Here is a 23,490-nt window from a genome sequence, read left to right as displayed (position 1 = left end):
GGAAAGCCTGGCCGCACTAGTTCATGCTTTTGTTATTTCAAGACTAGATTACTCAATAAACTCTGTGGAACTCTTCCTTTCCACTTGATCAAGGGGTTGAAGTAACTGCAGAATGCTGCAGCACGATTGCTGACTGCAGTTAGGTCTTCTCAGCATACAATTTCTGTGCTCATAGATCTGCACCGCTTGCCAATTTGCTACCACACCAAGTTCAAGATATTATGATTAGTATATAAAGCCCTTAACAATTTGAGACCAGTTTACCTATGAGATATATATGCCCATTCAAGCACTTTGATTGGTCAAACTGTTACTGTTACAGGTACCACATAATACCTATTCTGCATGTGTATGAACATGGTCTTTGAGTGTGGCAAGACTTTGGAATTCCCTGTGGCAGGCAACTTCATTGTATTCCTTTTGGTGTCTGAATATTTTTTTTAGACAAGTTGTGACGGAAAAGTTTGTTTTTGCTGGGCAGGTTGGTTCACTGAGTGCTTTCTTTTTCTTTTTTCTCTGCCAACAAATGGTTAACCAACAGCAGCTTCTGATTGGCCAAGGTTCCAGAAGAGAGGGTTGAAAAGGAGAGGATTTTGAGAGGCAGGTCTTTTTGGTTGGGAGATAGGTTGGGAGATAGGGAGTGAGAGGAGAGAGAGAGAGTTGGTTCTGAGTAGAAACATCCACTCTGAGAAATAGATCAAAAGCTAGAGAAAGGAGACTCTGAGCTTAGAGTGAAGGACAGTGTGTGGTGTCCTGTGAGAGTATTAAGCCAGGAGTTAACTGGGAGACTGAGGCTGAGGCAGTGGCAGCAGAAGTAGAAACTGGAAAGATACAGTCTACTTTGGTCTCATTCCAGTCAGGAGGGGGGAGATTCTGCTACGAAAAGAGAAGACTCCCCAAACTACTTAAGAGGGGTGTGGTGATCCCTTGGAGTACCTCAGGAGCAGGGTTGTCAAAGGGGTGTGTAACTGAGGGGAAGCACCACCTTGTTTAAGAACCAAAGTATTAAGCAGCAACAGCTGTGAAACAACTGAGAAAGAACTGAAGTGAAATAGCATTATAATCTGAAGTATCCTATGTTTTACCCACTTTGTGTCATAAACTTCCTTATTGATTATTTGATCAAATCCTGCCTGAAACTCCAAATTATTAAGTTTTCCCTCACACAAGTCCCCCACAAGATAATCTGGGGTAGTTTGTAGGAATTTGTGGAATTGGTGTTCTGTGAAGTGGGTGCACTATATTTAAGTGGAGGCAGGTCCAACAGCACCGGGGGGAAAGTGCCATTGCACTATCACACAAGTCTACACAAATATTTAGAGGATTGATGTGAATTTTATTGTTATTTTAACTTTCCAAAGGTTTTAAATTATTGTTATCAATTCTTGGTATTGATAATTTTATTGTCTTAAGCACTTTGAGGTTGTTTTTACAATCAAATGGTGTATAAATCTTATGAAATAAAGAAATATAGCAAATCTGGATGTGTATTTTGTGTAGGGGGTGATGCAAGAGCTGCACAACAAGCCCCATGATCTCTGAAGGGTAAAGACACAACTTCCTTTAGAATGGCTGCATGTTCAGTCAGTGGGAAAAGAACATAATAGGCGTTAATGGCAAAATTGGGGTGAGATTCATCCAGCCCAACTCTAGTCACAGAAATCTAAGGGTGGTTGTTTACACAATAGATGAATAACAATATGATCTTACTTACTTTCTCTATTTCTAATTATCAGTTGCTCCCTGTTGTTCAGCTCAGGCCTCAAAACAATAATATAACATTTGGGGAAAAAGATGCAACCCAGTAACCCAGCACTGGAAGCCAAGATGGAGAAAATCTCCACAGCCACCATGTATTTTCCTTTGGTGCTCAAGTAGGTTGGAACAAAGGACAACCAAACACTGCAAAACACCAACATGCTGAAAGTGATGAACTTGGCTTCATTGAAACTGTCAGGTAGCTTCCTGGCTAGAAAAGCCACCATGAAACTGAGAATGGCCAGGGAACCCATATAGGCTAAGACACAATAAAACATGGCAGCTGATCCCTCCTTACATTCCAGTATGATTTCCACATTCAGTGAGTCCATGTTCCTATCTGGGAATGGCGGGGAAGTACTTAACCAAAAAATACAAATTGCAGCTTGGATAAAGGAGCAGGAAAAGACAATAGAATTTGCCAGGCCTTTCCCAACCCATTTTCTCATGCTAGATCCTGGTTTGGTTGCCATGAATGCCAGAACCACGGTGATGGTCTTTGCCAAGACAGAGGACAGAGCTACAGAGAAGATGATGCCAAAAGTCATTTGTCGGAGGAGGCAAATAATCTTTCCAGGCTGTCCAATGAAGAGAAAAGAGCAGAGGAAACAAAGGAGGAGAGAGATGAGGAGGATGTAGGTCAGAGTCTGATTGTTGGCTTTGACTATGGGAGTGTTATTGTGCTTCATAAATGTTCCAAGTACTAAAACTGTGATCAAAGAGAAAAAAATGGCCAAGACAACTAATATGATCCCTAAATTTTCTTTGTAAGAGAGGTAACTTAAAACCTTGGGAATACATTGAGTTTGGTAATTGTTGGGATACTTATTTTCTGGGCATTTGACACAGGCGTCCATATCTGAAAAGTACAAAAAAGGACACAAGCAAATTGAATAATTTCCCAAAATAAAGACAAAGAAAAATAACAGTAACAACAGCAACAACCCCCACAACATAACAAAAACACTACACAATATCACAGCCCAGCCCAAGTGATGGACCCTGCCCTCCCCCCATTTAAAAGTAGTCATGCTTCACTTAGCCATATAGCTTCTGGCAATGCACCTTTGAATGCCGACTTCTTTAATTAAAACATTGGCATTTCCCAAGCAAAGAGCCTGAATCTTTCAAGCAAGGGAGGGAAATAGGATAGTAGTCTAATCAACAGGGCTATGTTTTGTGGGGGTTTAGAGGTCTGGGGTCTGACGCTATGCACAGAATCCACGGTTTGGATTTACCTCATTTTACTGACCTCTAACCATAGACAAATAAAAGGGGGGTCTTAATTTTATAGTTATTTTTAATCTTACATATTATAAAAGGTTAAAAGGTAAAGGACACCTGGACGGCTTTCAGGCCTAGGGAGCCGGTGTTTGTCCACAGACAGCTTTCCGGGTCATGTGGCCAGCATGATTAAGCTGCTTCTGGAGCAACGGAACACCGTGACGGAAACCAGAGCACACGGATAATCCTTGCATGTAACAGCCACTGTTTCAATACAGCTTATTTCACATTATTTTCTCATGTGACCATATGTATAATGTGCTTTTGACTTGTCATTTATATTATTTGTGGATTATGTTTCCTTTTTCATCAACTAAAACTTATTCACTTGTGTTCTGTTGATACATTGCAAATAAGACATTCCCGTAACGAGTGATTGGTTGTTAAACCCCTCTGGGAATTGTAGCTCTGGAAGGGGAATAGGTGTCTCCTAATAAATCTCTGCACCCTTAAATTTCAGTCCCAGAATCCTTTGGTGGAAGCTACAATAGTTTAAATGGGACGCGGGTGGCGCTGTGGGTTAAACCACAGAGCCTAGGACTTGCCGATCAGAAGGTCGGTGGTTCGAATCCCTGTGACGGGGTGAGCTCCTGTTGCTCGGTCCCTGCTCCTGCCAACCTAGCAGTTCAAAAGCACGTCAAAGTGCAAGTAGATAAATAGGAACCACTCTGGCGGGAAGGTAAACGGCGTTTCCGTGTGCTGCTCTGGTTCGCCAGAAGCGGCTTAGTCATGCTGGCCACATGACCCAGAAGCTGTACGCCGGCTCCCTCGGCTAATAAAGTGAGATGAGCACCGCAACCCCAGAGTCGGCCACGACTGGACCTAATGGTCAGGGGTCCCTTTACCTTTACCTTTACAATAGTTTAAAAGGCTGTAAATGTGGTCGTTGACTGTCTTACATTGTATCCTATCCATCAGGTAGCAGATAAATGAAAGAGGACTTTGTCTAGATAGCATTTGAAATACAGGTTGGTTTGGTTGGAAAGAGGAAAGGTAGCCTCTAACCTAGCCATGTAGGATATATGTTGAAGAGGTACTATGGCTTCAGATAGGGCCTTCTCAGTGTTTATGGCACTCTCTGGCAAAGGAGGTCACTTTGCCACTTCTTATATAGACAGGCACCACTTCAGCTGTTGAATTCCAGATGCCACAATCCCTTAGTCCTATTTACTTACTTACTTACTTACTTACTTACTTACTTTACTATTTCATTGATAGGCTCCCTTTCTCCCAAGGATCTGAAAAATTCTGTTTTGTGAGCTGACCTCATAAATACTCAGGGGATATCCAGTACATTCTCCAAGCAAATATAATACATATGTATGCTATGGAAATTTATTGGTATCATGCATCCTACCTTTCTGGCTAGAGATCATGCCTTCTGGACATGGAGCACAATCATAGCAGCAAAATTTCTCTCCTTCCCTCTTTTTCCTATTGTAGCCAGGATAGCAGTGGTCATTGCACACAGAAACAGGCAGCACCTTTATGGGATAAGCAATAAGAGTTTAAGTGCTCTTCACTTTCCACCTGCTTCAAATATGTGAGTAGGTCCAGCTCCCTCCGCCCCACTCTTGCAAGCCATTTCCACCACCTCCATCTTGTTGGGGGGCTTAATGTATACAGCTAGGAGTCTTCTCTAATGCATTTCTAGTTATATCAGCCATGTCAATGGATTTAGAAGCACACATGAATAGAGAAGGCTCCCTGCTGCACCAAGCCACCAAAATATGTCATAGAAAGCCATTGAGAGCACAATGGACGATTGCAGCCAATAGACTTATTTCCACTACACCCATCAAATGATTCCATTCATGGGATTAAAAAACCGAAAAGGGTCCAAGTATCTTGAAGACTTGTGTTCTGAAAATAGTGAGCTTTTGAAATTGATGGCATTAGAGAGTCCAACCGTGATTTTAAAAGGGGAGGTGAGATGAATTTGGAAGGGAACTTGAGGGGCTTGTCATAGCCTGCCTCAAAGATGAGACAAACTCTACAAACTATCAAAAACAATATTTATATAGACATGAAAAAGATGTCTCATAACACATCAAAGTCTTTTTCGGCTAGGGATGATCCATCCCATTCTCGCTCACAGAATCAGGAATGGGGAAAGTATAAAATGTAGAGACATTCTTTACCTATAGGATATCTTTATATGCAGAAGCAGCAGGAAAGCTACAGAATACTTTTTGAGCTAAAATAGTGTCAAGTGCCAACGGGATTTTTAAAAATCTGAATTATTTTGGGGGACTAAATTTGGGGGAACAAGTTGAGAGAGAGAGAACCTCTCCAAATGCCCTATTCCTTGATCACAACAAACAGAGTTCAGTTTTAAACAATCTTAAGGTTGGATAATATGCAGGTCTGAACACTTGATATATTTTAACCTACTCTTTGAGTGTCTTGTTATTTTTTAAGATTTCTATTGCAAGGGTCATTGGTAGCAAACAATAAGAACTTGACATTCTGAGCTTTGATCTTTTTATTGCATAGTTATAAAGAAGGAAAGGAGCTATGCATTTAACCAAATGTCTCACTTGATTGAAGGTTGGGTGCCATGTAATTTCGTCTTCATTAATGGTTAACTCTTTGCCAGGAGGAGCCTTGGGTTCAAGTCTTCCAATTTTTACTCTTACCACGGAGCCATTAGAGAACATCACCCAGTTTGTAACATCAAAACCAGCAACTAATTCTCCATTGCCATCAAAATGCACAGTGTCCCCTGCACTGTTGTTGAATAATAGATTACTCAGAAAGTGATGGATCTAGTTTGGAAAAACATATGAGCAAAGGGACAACAAAGTCTTGAAATGATTTCAATGAGTGTCAAAAAGGCTTATCTCACACTTTTAAATAAACGTATGACTTTATCTACCTGCAATTCTAATCCGTTTTTTGTTTGTTTGTTTGTTTGTTTGTTTGTTTGTTTTTAAACCCACTATTTTATTATATGAATGCCTATAATCCAAAATAAAATAAAAATACAGCTGCAAACATTTTTGTGTGGTAATGAATTATTCAAGTATACAGCTCCTTTCTCCCCTTAATCTAAAGTTATCTGGGTTTTATTATTCTTGTGTTTTTAAAGTACTGGGTTGTAATTACCTGCCATGGTTGCACATTTTGAAATACCAGCCTCTCCCCTTCTGCTATTCTTCTCCTTATGGAGTTCGATTTGTATATGGCCTGCAAAGCATGTGCCACTGCATAGACAGCATTGTAGACATTGTAACTATGGCCAGTCATGTGCATTTCAAAGAGAATTCCAGGAAGGGTCTCCAGCTTCTCCTCTCCAGTGCAGGTTTTCATTTCAACTTCCTCCTCCCTCCCTTGAGAAATGTTTAATGAACAGCTGAATGCCGGTTCCCAGAAGTCTTGGATGAAACCATCTCCTTTGGCCCATGAAGGTCTTAATATCTGAACAAACTTTTGGAATCCTAATGGCTGGTTTGAGTGAACTGTGAAGGATATGGAACCATGAAAAGTTTGCATATCCCAGTTCTTTTGTAGTGCGTGTGCCGCAAAATCCCAGTGGGATGTGACAATCCACACTTTACCCAGAGGTGGAAAGTCACTTAAGGGTGCTACAAAAAACAATGTTATTAATATCTGAAAGCATGGATGTTCTCCATAAATAAAAAATACACTGGGGTTTCTCTCAAAGACAACTATATAATTTTTCCAGTTCTGGAAAACATAGTCTATCATCTCATCCACATAATTCCATTTTGGTATTCTTATAGTGAAGGCATGGCAGATGCCATTCTGGGAAAGGATTGGCACAATTGTCTGTAAAAACCTGTCCCCTCTGTCATCGTCCACAGCCACGAGCCCAATCCATGTCCATCCAAAATGTTGAAGTAACCTCACAACTCCCATTTGCTGGTGAGCTTCATTTGGGACCATCTGGTACAAAAATGGTAACAGCATATTAACACCTTGTAATGGCAAAAATGATCCATAAGTGAGCTGGGGGAGGAAATGTTTACGTTAATTTTAAATCCTAGAGTTGCAGGAAATCTTGTAGGCAATCTCTTCCAACAGCCCATGGAAATCCAGAGTTCAATGATCTGCCCAAGTCGCTGCCCACCCTCTGGTTGAAGAACTTCACTGAGAACCCACACCCCTTAGTAATTTATTCCATTATGTATTGCAATGGGCCACTTGGCTCAGATGCCAGATTGAGAGGTTTGTTTTGATAACACACTGAGCTGCCACCAGTGTATGTCTGCTCTCCTGCCACTGCTCTGCCTCAGCCCCAATTGTACTGTCAGGAAAAACACCTGCCACAAGTTACAGATAGGTAGCCGTGTTGGTCTGCCATAGTCAAAATAAAAAAATTCCTTCCAGTAGCACCTTATAGACCAACTAAGTTAGTTCTTGGTATGAGCTTTCGTGTGTATCTGAAGAAGTGTGCATGCACACGAAAGCTCATACCAAGAACTAACTTAGTTGGTCTATAAGGTGCTACTGGAAGGAATTTTTTTTATTTTGACCTGCCACAAGGTGCGACTTCCTGAGTTAATGCAGCTTGTAGCATCCATGTTAGGTGTGCCATGTGGACAGCTGACTAGGCCGGTGAGCACCAACTAGGCACCAGCCACACAGAGATTTAATAACAGCTATGTTGATAGAGCCCTCTGTTCATTCTATCTATCTAATTGAAAAACAAGCAAGCATTACAGCCCTTAATGAATCACAGTATATAAAATCTAATTGTGAGTTTGGTGACAATTCTGTCTACCAATAGCTTTGCTTACTTTGACTTACTTTGACCCATTGGCTCTGCCTGCCCCTGATTTGGCTTGCTCTTAGATGCCCCACCTGTACAAATGAGCGCCACCATTATTGCGCATCTGGAGTAACAATGTTTCTTGTTACCCTCCTGTTCTAAACATGCACTGCTTCTTCAAATATTTCTTCTATAATTTATTTTGTGTACTCTTGATCATCGCTGTTGCCCTTCTCTCAATCTCCTCAAATATGTCTGTAGCCTTCTTTTGCTACACCACAGAGAACTGCGCAAAGTACTCCACATGATGCTGACTAGTGCAGAGCAAAGTGGTATTATTGCATTTTATAACATACAATCTATGGTTCTGTGAATGCAGTCTAAAATTGCAGTAAATCTTTTTGCAAGCATGATATGCTTACTCATATATCACTTTTGATCACCTGTTATTCTTGGGGGTTCTCCTTCATTTTCCTAAATGAAATATGTCTCATTTGTCTCTATTAGATTTCCTTATGTTAGTTTCAGCCTAGTTTTACACTGCATCAAGATAATTTTGAATTTTATTCAAGCCATCCAAAGTGCTAACTTTCCCTCTCAGGTTTAGTCATCCACAAATTTATAAGGATTATCAACTTTGTCTGGCTCATTAAACATTTTTTTGAAGATGAGCCCTGAAGCAGCCCAGTTTAAATCCCTCCCTACGTTGATGAGGAACCATCAATGCACACTCTTTGTGTACAGTTTTTTGATGTGGTCAGAATCCACCAGATTGTTAATTGGTTAATTTACATGTAACCTATTTGATAACCAAAATAACATGGAAACTTAAATCAAATAGTTTGTTGAAACCCAGATAGTGTACAGGCAACAACCATTTTGTGCAGGGGTTGTGTTTCTGACCCATAAGCCCACTCTGCCCCACTACTCCCCATTATGCCCATGCACCCATTCCACCCCATTTTCTGGTGTGGCTATGCACACAGTTGCACATCAGTTGGATGTGTGTTGACTGGTCACACGTTTATTGGTTCTTGCCTGTACCACGGTTGTGAAATCTCATTCACACAGCTTACTTGTGGAGTCTTGTAGATTGCTGAAAGGATGGCCACACTGGCAGAGATTTCAGAGATACACCCTCCAATGAGTGCTATCAAATTGTTCTGTTTGTCACACTTGAAGTTGGGGATAAACCCATGTTGTGTGGAAAGCAGGTTCATTGTCGCCTTATAAGTCATCCTTGCAGCATAATAGCTATTGAGGATGTGGAACCCTAAAGAGATATTTGATAAAATGTTGGGGTTCTCATTGATCTCCTTGACAGCAAATGCTAAGGCCAGGATGTGCTGATAATTCTTTGGGACTGAACTGTAATGAGAGTTAAAGCTTTTTAATAAAGCTGTAATAAAAACCACAGCAAAAGCATATTTGCACCCAACCTCAGCACTCAACTGCAAACGTCCAAGTTTTTGATTGCTCCGGATTATAGTTTTGGGCTAGCAAACCATTTCAAACAGGGCACTGATGAAATTTGAGACCCTGAGGTCTGCCACTGGGGAAAAGAAACATGTTGTTATCCCTATAATATGGCACTAAGAAATTGAAAACTAAAAAGATGTGGGGTTTTGTGGTAAAACTGAATAAAGGTTTAATCCACCAAGTTTTCTTTTCTATAGGAGTAAAATAGAAAAAGCACAGAAGCCATTCATTTTTACTTGGCTTCTGGAGGAATCTTACAAGTTTAGGGGGTCCAACAATATATTGTAGAAAATGATAAATAACAATTCCAGTCACACTTTTGTCACCCTACAACTATAGCACATCATTCCTCGATGACTTGCTCCAATCATGACCAAGTGAGAGATAAAGATGTCTTACAAAGGTTCATCAATCATCGTCTGTGAAGGCTGTTCCATGAACGAGAGGGTATTATAGTGGAAGAAGACTTGAGAAACTATCTCACCAATGAGAAGGTCTCCAGACTGATAAAATCCATGAGGAGTAGGGAGTGGATCATCAAACATGCTGAGATTAATACAATGTGTGTTGCATACAGTATGACACAGCAAGACAAGAAGGAAGGCCACCACTAGCACGATCCTGTTCATAAAACTTCCCCTCCAATGATAAATTCCCATATTTCAAGAGTTATCAGTTTTGTTACAGTCTTGATTGAATGGTGGATGATTTTGTTGCTACATAAATTTACAGCATGACTAGTTAGGTAAGCTGTGAATTGGTATCCTATTTGTTTACTTAATAATAGCTCCTTGTTCATCAGTGTTTCAAACAGTGCTTTTTCATCCTGAGAGAGAGAGTATGAATTACAAAGTTATTGCTGTTTTCTTTCTTTGAAAAATACCACGTGAATCTCTTTTGGTAACTCATTCCCTTGATGGGCAAAGAAGCAAAATTATAACCATGTGAATTCTCTGTCGGTTTGCCCAAGTCTGTGAGGTGGAAGTCAGCAAGGAAAAGGAAGTATGAGGAACAAATATTCTCACAGGATCACTTTTTCTGGTTAAAAATCATGGTGGAATCAGTTGTTGAAAGCATAACCTAACATATAAAAGGGTATGGTAATGTCTGAGCCCTACATAGTCCTAGATCCAATTCTAAAAAGCACAAGGGTTTTATTGCTCTTCTCAGGTGTTTATTTTTGACCTTGCTTACTGGCTCTGGGTGTCCATTGCGTCAGAGAAAAGCAGCAATTTTGATAATGATATGCATGGTTATCATTTCTCCAGTGTGTTTGAAGTTGCAGCTAGCATGACAAAATTGCTAATGGTTATTTTCCTGGATTCTGCAGCTATTATTATCTTCCTTAAGAGATAATTAGTTGCCAGTGAGATTTTGCTCAGTTTGTATTGCCTTTGCCAAGAATCAGCTAAGTTCACACAAAAGTAATTCATATTTGGCCTAAATCTCGCTCTGGGCATCACTGGTGGTTCAGGGCTTCGAAAGTGGGTGTCAGGAACTGGGTGGACAAGGAAGAGTGGTGGCAGCCAGCGGTCAAGGAGGCACCAGAGGGGGGAGGGAACTTTGAACCAGGTTCAGATGGATGGGACAGCCTGAGGGTGAAGGCTTGAGCCAACCATGGACACTGATAAAGAAGAAGCAGGGGCTGTGTCTCCTGCTCTGCAATACAGTCCTGATTAGGCTCCTTCCCCTCCCCCATTCTCTGCACAGGGACGAAGAGTCGAGAAAAGCCTAAAACAATTAAGAAAAGCTGAGTCACAGTGAAAAAATGCAATGATGGAGGTATAAATAAGGGGGAAGGAGGGGCGGAATTTTAGTTTCTGCAACTCACTTGCTTATCTGGTAGATGTGCCTTGATTACTGAGCAATAAAATTAATTACTGCAAGCACTGTGTCTGGTTCTGCTTACAGCATCGGACCACAGACAGAAGCCCTTTTCTGGCAGCCTGACAGTGGGATCTCAGAAGCCTTCTATCCTCTGAGATCTTGGGGGCAACAATACACTGTGGCATGTTGCAAGAGGGAGGAGGTGAGGCCTTAAAAGGTCTTGCTCACATTGCCCCTAGCAAGCTTCACACCCACCCTCAGTGTTACAGCCTCACTAGAACATTTCAGTTGCTGGTTGACAGGGTCAGAACCGATTCCCTCCCCCCCCCCTTAATAGGTTCCTTGGTTGGTGTTTTTTCACATTTCCCTCTGTGACTTAAGGCTTACTGTTGTTAAATGATGACTGGACCTCTGTATATTGGTGGAACCAGCATTGGGCAGAATCAGCATAGAAAAGGGTGCCTGCAGGATAGATTAGCCATGGCTGGGCTGTCACATAGTCAGATCCTGGACACCTGACCTACACCACACCAGGGCTCAATGCTGGGTGATTCCCAGAGAGGGCATTTAGGCCATTCCCAACTCTGATAGAGGACCATTCCACAGTGGCGTAGTGTGGGTTGTCAGCACCCGGGGCAAGGCAAGTAATTTGCGCCCCCTAACCCATGGATTTGCGCCCCCTAACCCGTGGATTTGCGCCCCCTAACCCTAACCCCCAGATGTTGCACCCGGTGCGGCCGGGCCCCCCCCTGCACCCCCACGCTACACCACTGCCATTCCATCAGGAAGGGCAGGTGCAATGGAAAATTGGATTCTTGCCTTACTGCCATGCCAACCCCACTTTCTGCTGCACTCAGTAAATATTTGGCTGGATTGTGGACCTACGCACAGTGTACGACCCATGGGGAAAGACTGAAGTATTAACAGGATAACAAATTAACACAACTATTTTATGGAATTAAAATTTTATTTGATTACAGGTGTAGATAGGCTTTGGTTCAGGAATTGTGCATGTATCCTGAATTAGCCTTTGGGTTGAAGATGGAAATTTGCTTAAGGTTGTGCCTGGGTTAAGGACCACCTCAAGACAGGTTAACTAAGCTGCCTACTCACCAGGCTGCTATTAGATGTTCTATAGCCCATCTGCCCTCCACTTGGCTTCAGGACAGAAACTTTCACCCAGACCCCTGTGATATCATGCCTGCATGGGGTCAGGGTGATGCTCCAAATTACCACCACATCCAAAATTGAACAAGGACTCCACCCAATGACTTATCCGCCAAAGGACTGGGAGGTGGCTTTGTAAAGAGTCTTCACTATGGCTGACCATCACTTGCCAACCAGAGATTATGGGAAATTAATGATTTTGCTTTTACTTCCTATGGTACCATGTCAGGCCTGCCACACCTTTACAATACTTGGAATAGCAGTAATTCCCCTCCCAAAGGATTTTCATCCCCATCATTGGAATGGGCATAATGCACTCACTAGCAGATAATCTGTACCAATTTTCAGAAATTTCTAATCAGCCCCTTCAGCAGATGACTTGCCAACACCATAGTAAATCTAAAGAGAGACGGAGGCTGCCTACTGTAAATTCACATGGCGGAAGAGTTGGAGGAGGAGCAGGCTTCTAAAGCCAAGTCCCCCACCCATACTTCCCTATTGGCTGTGCAGTGATCACATCATTACCCTTAAACACTTCCCTTCAGAAGCAACTAGTGCTCCTGAGTCATGTTTATTAAGAGAAGGTGAGGGGGAAGCTCCTGTATATGCAGGACAAACATTATAATGTGCTATGGAAATGACAAATCCCAGGGACAAGAGCACCTCTGTTTAATAATTATAGCTTTACACATGCTTTCCAACTAGTGTAGACATTAGGCCTGTTTCCCGGTGCCAACTACAATTTTTTAAAAAATTAGAGCTGCGTTAGCTACCATATCTTGCAAGAACACTGGTTTTTAGTTGTACTGTGTATGGCAATTGGAATGGTGATTTATGAAATCATCACATGTCAATTAGGATGTTATCTCTTATCAGATCCAGTTGACTTATTTCATCAGATACACTATTCCAAAGCAACACATGGGTAACATTTTCCAAACCATGACAGACAGAGGGGAAAAAAGAATAAGCATTTTTTCCAATTCAGTTTCATCCCACTGCAATAAAGGCTGGTCTTGAATACAAAACAGAAATTGGCTTCAAGGACAGATGAAGGGAAAGCAGAGGACATCAAATTGTTCCAGAAATAATTCTGGAACCCTGTGGAACTAGAATAATCTATGTCAGCTAATTTACAAAGCAGATGCATTAGTCAGCTCCTACTGCAAATATATAAAAGCCTGAGAGTGGAAGTCATGTTGGAAAGTAACTCTGCAACTTTGGTCCACTCTAAAGGTTGCAGAATGTCCACAAGCATCAGTGAACATTTCTCTTTATTATGTGATCTCTTTTGTTCAGTTCTGGCCTCAGCAAAATAATGTAACATTTAGGGGGAAAGATGCAACCCAGCAGCCCAGCACTGGAGGCTAAGATGGAGAAGATCTCCACAGCAACCATGTATTTCCCTTTGGTGCTCAGATAGGTGGGAAAAAAGGATAACCAAACACTGCAAAACACAAGCATGCTAAAAGTGATTAGTTTGGCTTCGTTGAAACGGTCAGGTAATTTTCTAGCCTGGAAAGCTACAGTGAAGCTCACAATAGCCAGGAAGCCCATGTAACCCAGGACACAGTAGAACATAGTCACAGACCCCTCATTACATTCAAGTACAATTTCTTCAGTCACTGAATTCATGTCAATATCTGGAAATGGAGGATTAATTGCCAGCCATACGGTACAAATAATTCCTTGAACAAGAGAGCAGAGAAGAACAATGGAGTTGGCCACCTTTTTCCCTACCCATTTCCTCATGCTACTTCCTGGCTTGGTGGCCATGAAAGCCAGAACCACCGTAATGGTTTTTGCTAGCACAGAAGAGACAGCCACTGAGAAGACCATGCCAAATGCAACTTGACGGAGGAGACACATCACCTTCACAGGACGGCCAATAAACAGCAAAGCACAAGGGAAGCAGAGCAGGAGGGAGATTAGGAGGGTGTAGGTGAGGTTCAGGTTGTTGGCTTTGACAATAGGAGTGTCACGGTGCATTATAAAGGCTCCTAGCACTAGAGCAGTGATCAAGGAAAAGAAAAGTGCAAAAATAGCTAAACTCATCCCTAAAGGGTCCTTATAAGACAAGAAGGTTATTAGCTTTGGAATGCAGTGATCTTTTTCCTTGTTTGGATAATGATCTTTTGGGCACATTGTACAAAATTCTGCATCTGAAAAAAAAGATGAAAAACATTTTCAGATCTTGCTTTTTGCAGTTGTAGCCAAGAAGCTAAGATTTGCATTTTGGAATAGTATTTCCTATTTTTAAAATAGGATTTCCTATTTTTCAAATTTCCCTTTAAAAAAAATCAAATCATGATGTCTTCCTTTTAAGACAAAAGTGTGTGCTTGTGTTGATGCACAACTTTCAAGGTAAGCTCTGCACCCAGCTCCCCCCCATCCATGTCCTGACATCATACACTCAACATTTGCCCCCACAATCATCATCACAACCTGGCACCTCCAACTTACTCTAAGATATCCTCACAGCTTGAACTGCCTAGGAAAAGAAAAGGGCTGCAGAAAAAGACACTGCTCATTTATCTGGTCAAATGCAGCACTTGGGCACTTTTGGTGGTGAGCATCACCATGAATTCAAAAACTATTTCCCTTTAAGAAAGGTCCCTAGTATTGTGCACTGATGCATTTCTTTCATTTCTTTGGTTCCATGGTGAAAAGTGCCCATAACTACTATTTTGAGTTGGTTGATATCAGGATAGTTTCCAGGAATACTAGGTAAAGAATTTCTCGGCCAGTAATAACTACTATCTCCACCTACAAACCACTTGAACTAAGAGGACCTTTGTGCCATTGCTACCATACTCTTGACTAGATGTGTCCAACGGTGCAGAATGCTAGACGACTCTCGGTGCTGCATATTCTACCTTTCTCATGAGACATCTTCCCTTTTGGACATGGAGCACAATCGTAGCAGCAAAATGGCTCCCCCTCTTTTTTCTTCTTCTGGTAACCAGGTTGACAGATGTCGTTACAGAGTGAAAGGGGCATGACCTACTCAGGAAATGTGAATAATTAGCATTGAGAATATATATTTATCAAATAGCATGATAACATCACTATCCTCACAGTATTCTCCTTGGATTCTGTCATATTAGTGCAGGTGCTCATGAGGTGTTAAGCAGTGTCTTGATCTGGGATAGCCAGTCTTTGTACCTTCTGTGCTGGTAGCATTCCCTGTCTTCATTAACCTAGTCAGACTAGATTCCATAAAAAGGAAGTTGGAATAAAGTAGGGATGAAGATAACTTAGAGGAACTAAGTGTGGTGGTTTGTGTGCAAGGGAGAATAGAGAAAAGAAAGGTGGAGGGTGGAGAAAAAAAGGAGTTAATGTGAAAACTGGGGGTTAAAGTAAGTTGCAAAAAAAGGGCTACGCTAGGGGCACCTTGGAAGATGGCCAACAATACCACCTCTCCAGCTCACACGAGTAATTAAGGGGCTGATATGGGAGTAAATCAGCCTCCTGTTTTTCTTCCCAGTGTAAGGGAAGATGCAGCCTTGTTCGTGGTTGCCCATAAATCACCCCCGAGTTTGAAAGAAGGAGGGAGTGAGGGCACTGGACGGAAAGCCCTCGAGCGAGCTCGGATCTCCTAGACGCTGTCTCCGAGTGCGACCCTAGTTGCATTTCTTAAGATGAAAAATTGGATATAAGATTTGCACATGCTTCGAGCGAAGAAAAGGGTATGTTAGCTGCTAATTAAGCCTGCCACTGAGAAGTTAAGAGTGATGGATTGGACTGGAAAGAAGATAACACCAAAGAATAACATCTATGCCGGTATGCTGAAACGGAACGGAAAAGGGGGGGGGGACTTTTTCTTTTCTTTATTACAATATTACCTAACAACCCCTCCCCTAGAAGAACCGTCAATACGACCTATAGCAAGTGAGATTGGAAAATAAACTGTGTGGAAATAAAAAATATCAACTAAAGCTTTGGTTTTTTGAAATATCTGAAAATAAAATAAAAGGCTTTCTTGTGATGCAGTTTTTAATCGGGATCCGCCATTATGAGACAGACTATGTTGCAAGATTAACAGTCAGAGGGGGAGGCAAGCCATTGCTCTGTTATCATGTTTGTATTCTAAGTTTGACTTGGCAATTCTTCTCTGGAAAGACTAATTTATGGTGCAACTTGTCTGGGAAAATTAATGAGCAAACACCTAGATTTTATTTCATTGGAACTGGGAAAGATGGCGTCTGCCACCCTGCCACCCGAGGAGGACTTTTGGATCAGCGTGTGAGGATTTATTGCAAACAAAAGTCTTACCAGCTTTAAAAAAAGGGAGAGCCTTACAAAGTTCACACAGAAGCATAATATTGCTTACTTTAACTCACCTGTGGAAACAGCTCAGAGGCTATTAAGAAGAAAAAGGAAAAGAACAAGAAGATTGCAAGATGGGACTGGTGAACACTAAAAGCAGCAGAAATATGAAATGATTGGACCCTACTGAACTCAAAGCATGGGAACCCCCAACAAAAATTTATAATTCGGCAAAATATTTGGACTTTATGATATGTATTGGTATAATCTGGAATAATTAATGTGATATGATTGGATTGTTAAATAGAAAACTTAGTAAAAATTATTATTAAAAAAAATAAAATAAAGTGAGTTGCAAAAAGAAGAGAGAACAAGGTATGAATGGGCTTGAATATGAAAGCTGGTGTATCAGGTTCTGAATAAAAGCTCCCAATAAAAGCAGTCTACTTGAAGAATGGAAACAAAAATGAAATGTCTTGTCTTTGTCTTTTTGTGTCACAAGTCACTGATAAAATAAACACAGCATTAGTTAAAAACACATATCATTGTTATAATATAATATCTTTTAAAAATGTACAGAGAAATGTTTATATTTTCAGCAGGAAAATTGGAATATCCTATACACACTCCATTCATCACAGTGGGACTTCTTTGCAAGTAAAGAAAAAAGAGAAAAAGCTTCACATTTTGCCAATATATACATGCTGAGATAAAGACTATAGAAACATCCTATTAAGGATGCTACAAACAATTGTTTCTCCTCTCCCTCCCTCCTTTTATTTTATGGCAGCTAAAGGCAATAGTGATGTCCCACCTGGTTAAAACTTCTAGGCCACACAATGGCATCTTCATCAATGCTCAAATGTTTGCCATGAGGAGCCCAAGGATTCATTCTTCCAACTTTCATTCTAACAAATGACTTATTGGGGAAAGTAATCAGATTTGTAATATCAAACCCCATTGTCAATTCTCCATTCTCATTCAAGTGCACAGCTTCTCCTGCACTGCTGTTAAATGAGATGCTCCTCAGAATAGGATGGAGCTAGGTGGAATGGAAAAATACATCAGTGTTGGAATTGCATTAGTATCCAAGATATTTCCTCTACCCACCCCATTCATTTAGATTTGTGTGTGGATATTTGTTCATAGGGTTAAATACACCCTGTGAATCACAAATGCATTTTTAAATTTGTGACAAAAGTTCCCCAGAATTCTCTTCCCTTAGAAGGAAAGCAAGCCCTTCTAATGCATTTGACATTTGTTGAAAAAAATTCTCTTCTACCATGCCTTCCCAAGATTTCAGCACTTTATAATTCTTCATTTTAAAATGTTTTTATGATGTTTTCTTATCTTTATTATGTAGGGAAATGATGCTCCACTCATACTACTTTGTTGTTGTTCATATTTTGATGTTTTGAAATATTCAGGAAAGGGTCATATATGTTGAAATTTAAATGAGAGAAATTCCATTGGTTTCTGATGTCCAAATGTCAATTTCAAATTACACAATTAAATTCAACAGCATTGAGACTTCATGAGGAATGGCTACAGATCACATACTCTTGACACTTACAGCCTTCTCCAACTGATGACCTCCAAATGTTTTAGAATACAGTTTCCATAATTTCTGACCATTGTCCCTGCAGACTGAAAGTGATGGGAGTCATGGTATACACATCTGGAAGACATCAGATGGGTGAAGGCTGCATTAAGATCTTGTGCTCTCATGGTGAAGGCAGATTGCTGTGAAAATTACTACCTTCCATGGCTGCATATTTTTAAGCTGTAGCTTCCTTCTTTCCACCGTGACTTTAGATTTGAATATGGATGAGTACATGGCATGTACTGAATTTGCCAGAGCCTGTACAGCATTGTAGATACTATAGCTATGGCCAGTCATGCTCATTTCAAAGAAGGGCCCAGGAAGATTCTGCAGCCTCTCTTCTCCAGTACAAGTGTCCACATCATCTCCATTAACATGGGAATTTGGAAATGAACAGCCAAATGCTTGCCCCCAGAATGGTCGGATGAAGCCATCTCCCTTCATCAAATGAGGGTTTAATTTATGAAGAAAATTTTGGAATCCTGGAACCTCCTGTGAGTGGGCTGTGAAGGCTAAGGCACCATGGAAGGCTTCTATATCCCAGTCCTTGTGCATGGATATGGCTACAAGGTCCATCTGGGCTACCATAATCCACACTTTACCAAATGATTTCCCATACTCAGCTTCTCCTTCATGCAGCAGTCCTCTCAATGTTATCATGGTCAAAGTTTCTCCATAGACAACAATAGTGTTGGCTTTACTTTTTGTAACATCTGCAAATATTTTGTTCCACTTTTCTTGCAAATTTAAGAAGTCACCAAAAAAGGCATTTATAGGATTTTTCTCAGTGAAGGCAGCACAGATGTTGTTCTGAGAAAGTATTGGTAGTAGATAGCTCAAAAATAATTCTCCTGTTTCATCATTCATCATCATTAGACCCACCCAAATCCATTTGAAATGAAGAAGTAGCTGGACAATTGCCTTGTACTGATGGGTTTCAGTTATTGCCATCCGATACAAAGGCAGTGAATGAAAGTGATCCTTCAGCATGGGGACAAAATCACCGTAGGTGAACTAAAATGGGGAAACATTCAGGAAGTTGTTTTACAAATTGATTTGTAAACCTATAGATGTGTTTGCGTGATTTTATGGAAAACTGAACATTCTGTTTAAAATTAATATAAGATGTGAGTTGCTTGTGAAGACTGCTCAGAGACTTCATTCAATGTAAAATGCTCCCCTGTACTTTAAGGAGTGGATTTAAGGAGACGTGGATATTTTATTTATTTATTTATTTATATTTAATAATATTCTATGCTGCTCAAAATAAGTATTAAATTGATTTACAGAAGGAAGAATAAAATGCACATCACGAAAATTTAAAAGTAAAATCAGGGCTTCTTCTCAGCCAGATCTCAGTTCCGGCTCCTCTAAGGTAGGCACCATTGCCATTAATAGAGAGCAAGGGAAGTATTCGTGGTGAGTTCTGGCACCTCTTTTTCTGGAAAAACAGTACTGGTTTCAGCCCTGAGAAACTTACACTTTATCCATTTACAGTTACATTACTACTTAAAAATGATTTATGAAACTTTTCTAACTGCCCACCTTTACTTTCCAGAATTCTTTGAATACTGGCTAAGATTTCAATGTTTGTGCTACATTTGTTTTAATGGAATATACATCTGCACAAGCAACCACACGACACCCTCCCAGAAAGGCAATGGAAAGACAAATAATTTGTCCCAGTTCTAAAAACCTGTGGAAATTTGTAGATGTCCAAGATGGCAGCCAAATGGTGGGATGTTTTAGCACCTAGTCCTCCTATGACTCCGATTAGGTTGTTCTGGACATCACAGGTATAATTGGGGACAAATCTGTACTGTGTAGAAAACAACTTCATTGCAACATAGTAGTTCCGCTTCTGACTGAAGTAGCTCTCAATGATGTGGAATCCCAAGGAAACATTAGGTAATATCTTGGGATTTTCATTAATCTCATTTACAGCAAATTCCAAAGCCAGGACCTGCCGGTAATTCTTTGTCACAACACTGGAAAAAAAATTAGATGATATGTCACCAGGAAATTTAATAAAAAGTAAAGTGGCTTGGTAACTGTTGTGCTTCATCAATAACAGAGTCGTACCTTGGTTCTCAGATGGCTTAATTGTCGAACAAATCGGCAGCCAAACATTGCAAACCTGGAAGGAAGTGTTCCGGTTTTCCTGAATGTTTTTTCCAAAGCAGAACATCCAACACAGCTTCTGCAACCAATCGGAAGCTGCGCCTCGGTTTCCAAATGGTTTTGGGAGTCAAACAGAATCCCAGAATGGATTAAGTTTGAGAACCAAGGTACCACTGTATATGAATTAGTTGATAGACTGCTGAGAGGATTGCAAAGTTGCAGGACCATATAGAACTGCAATATATAGAAAGTCATAGTCTGTATACATTATTACACCCTAATCCTGAGGCATTATATTGGGCATTTTGGGATTAGAAGACATCAGTTTAAAAGTCATTTTAGAATGATCAGACTATATGTGAGATTCAGCAAATCATTTGTAGTTGAATGGATATTTTAAAAATGATTAATAGTGTCCTCTGAAATACACTATGTGCATCAGCCCCTCCAGTGTCTATTGATAAACATTCACATGTGCGCTATCAATTCCTTTAAGGCTGCAGATAGTTTAGCCTCAGGTGACAACCTTTGGCATAATACAGAAAAACAAAAGAGCCTTACATGGGAAAGCTAGTATCAAGAGTAGGGTATTCAGTGAAGGAAAATGAATCAAAAAACAGTATCATCTGAGAGACAGCCCCACCAATTATGAGATCGCCTGACTTATAATACTTATGAGGAGTATAGAAGGGGCCATGGACAGCACATCTAGCAGCATGTTCCTGGAACTCACTGTGAGGTATCTGCAACAGCATTAGAAACATCTCCAATAACACTGTCCCAATTATGGTCATTCCCCTCTCAGTGCAGATGCCAGATTTTCCACCTTCTTTCATAACAACAGGTATGTACAGCAGTCTGTCTTGAAAAGCAGCAGCCTCTGCTGATGCAATATTTGGAGCCTGTATCCTCTATCTATATACATATACCAGAAAGCTATATAGAACTGGAGCATGCTGGAGCTTACGTCCTTAGCTCCAGTTTTGAACACCAAGCAGGGTTTTTGAAAACATAGCTCGGCCTTTGTTTGTGTGTTGTTATGATTCAGATTCTGGAAACCAGGAGGTGGCTGGTCAAAAGGAGAAAAACATGGCACATCTCCGAGACCTTAATGACAATCACAATGTATGCAATTGAGAATGGCAAAACCTGTAATTAGCCTCCCCAGAGGAACCAGACACTTGGTGACATTATGTCTAACATACTTGCAGGAGGGAGGGGGGGAATGTTGGCCAAAACAACCACAACCTTCCCTGTGTTCCTAAAGGTAGCTAAATTTCTGCTATTTTCTTGTCATGGTTGGGCAGGGAGATTCCACAAACTGTTCAGAAGGCTTAATGTACAGTAATGGTGGAAAACTGAATCCAGCCAGTGCAATAGACATTCGCCCTCGCAGGCCAACTTTGACAGGGGCCACCCACATGTCCATCAGCTGACATCATAACAATAACATGTGTCATCTTCAAAGGGTCCACTGAAAACAGAGCTTCACAGGAGCTCAAAAATGGGTACCTGACTGCACTGATTTCCCCACCTAATGAATGTTTTTTTGGGGGGTGGATCTTTAAATACTTTTATTGGCAAAGCTCTACTTATTTTAAGAACATCTGTGTATAGTTGTCAGACTGCTCCTGTGGCTGCTATTTATTATATTGACAATTTATATACCACTTAATTACAACTGTCTCTAAGCAGTACATAGGAGACTCTGCATAATGTACCCTCGTTGATTTGGCATACCTTTGACCTTCATCCTTGCTGACTGCTGCCTTACTGCCTGTTTCAATCTAAGCTTCGGTCATGTGACCATGTGATCAAAGGAAGTCAGCAGTTTGTATTAAAATTAAGGTCTAATTAAAACCCTCCCTAAGTGCTGCTATATTTTCCTAGGATTTCAAAGGTGGAATTGTCATTCAGAGGGAATTCATGAAAGGTGGCACTTTGTCCTGGATCTTAGGCAAGCCAATTGAAAAATTGCAGGGTTTTTTGGCATTTTTGTTTTTTAAAAAAGGCTCAAGAACTTTCAGAGTGGCCTGGTTTTTACTTTTTGAAATATGGCAACCTTCCCCTCAACATCCTGGCCAGTTTAGTGATGAAATTTTGCTTTATCTGAAAACGGTACAAAACTAGGCTTCTAAACACATCACTCTGTAGCCCCCTCCCCCCGAAGGAAGCACCGAATAATCAAGTTGTAGTGCTTTTTGCTCCGTGGAAATTTCAAGAGGTATCCTGCTTTTAGCATTCCAATTCAGATCATTGTGTAAGTTCTGCGTTGCCACAAGTACACCTGCCCAATGCGCAGATTAACACACTCAGATATCAGATTCAAACCTCAGCTTCTCCTTAAAGCCCACATGGTCACCTTGAGCCAATTACAGCCTCTCGGCCCAACCTACGTGCCTCACAGTATTGTTCTCACAGTGGCAAACCCAGTGCCTACAAGCAGGATCTGAGCACAGGACAGAACCCAGACTTGGATCTAGAGTAGTGAAAGTTGCACTCTGCATATGCAAGATGCTTTTCTGTCCCCTTCCACATTATAGCACCCTATGCCTTGAAAGCGGCACAGTGAGATGCAGTAGTAATAAGAGTTGGTAGAAACTGAATGAGGCACAGCCCATACAAGTTGACATGCCCAATTTTTTAACACATCCTAAGCAGTTGGAAGGAATCCCCCAAAAGTACAGAGTAGCTTTTATGAGACACAAGGGACTGTTCTGGGGAGAAGACTGGCACTCCCATCTAGGGCTTGGTTAGCTTTGTGACTACAGTGGTACCTCAGGTTAAGTACTTAATTCATTCTGGAGGTCCGTACTTAATCTGAAACTGTTCTTAACCTGAAGCACCACTTTAGCTAATGGGGCCTCCTGCTGCTGCCGTGCCGCCGGAGCACAATTTCTGTTCTCATCCTGAAGCAAAGTTCTTAACCCGAGGTAATATTTCTGGGTTAGCAGAGTCTGTAACCTGAAGCGTATGTAACCTGAAGCGTATGTAACCCAAGGTACCACTGTATAGCAAATGCAACAATAGCTAGTATCTCTTGCCATTATGTGAGTGTCTGCTGCTACTCCTTTGCTTCCCTCACTGCCTGAGAAGGAATTATGGGTATAAGTCACTTCCAGATGTCTACTGAACATTCATCCCAGTGGCTGCTGCCTGGCACCAGCAGTGTATTGTGCAGTGCCACAACTGCCGCCCACAAGAAGGTGAGCAGTGTTTCGCTGAACCATGCCTCACACAGTAAAGC

At 41.1% G+C, this 23,490-nt stretch overlaps 1 protein-coding gene across 1 annotated transcript; it reads right to left on the bottom strand.

Annotated features, from left to right (window-relative positions):
• Nucleotides 1-1,706: 1,706 nt before the first annotated feature.
• Nucleotides 1,707-21,996, bottom strand: LOC308571786 (vomeronasal type-2 receptor 26-like; the record flags this gene model as incomplete). The annotated part of the gene is made up of 11 exons (XM_081167412.1): nucleotides 1,707-2,617; nucleotides 4,400-4,526; nucleotides 5,583-5,810; nucleotides 6,151-7,014; nucleotides 8,854-9,145; nucleotides 9,656-9,802; nucleotides 16,594-16,613; nucleotides 17,334-17,561; nucleotides 18,279-19,136; nucleotides 19,819-20,110; nucleotides 21,965-21,996. The coding sequence occupies 11 exons, from the start codon at nucleotides 21,994-21,996 to the stop codon at nucleotides 1,707-1,709; spliced, it is 3,999 nt and encodes a 1,332-aa protein (XP_081023538.1).
• Nucleotides 21,997-23,490: the final 1,494 nt, after the last annotated feature.

This window comes from Podarcis bocagei (genome assembly GCF_964188305.1).
Source record: "Podarcis bocagei genome assembly, chromosome: 13".
In the NCBI taxonomy this organism is placed as follows: Eukaryota; Metazoa; Chordata; class Lepidosauria; order Squamata; family Lacertidae; genus Podarcis; species Podarcis bocagei.
Note: the sequence above shows the minus strand (reverse complement) of the source record. Positions and strands in the feature narration are given on the sequence as shown.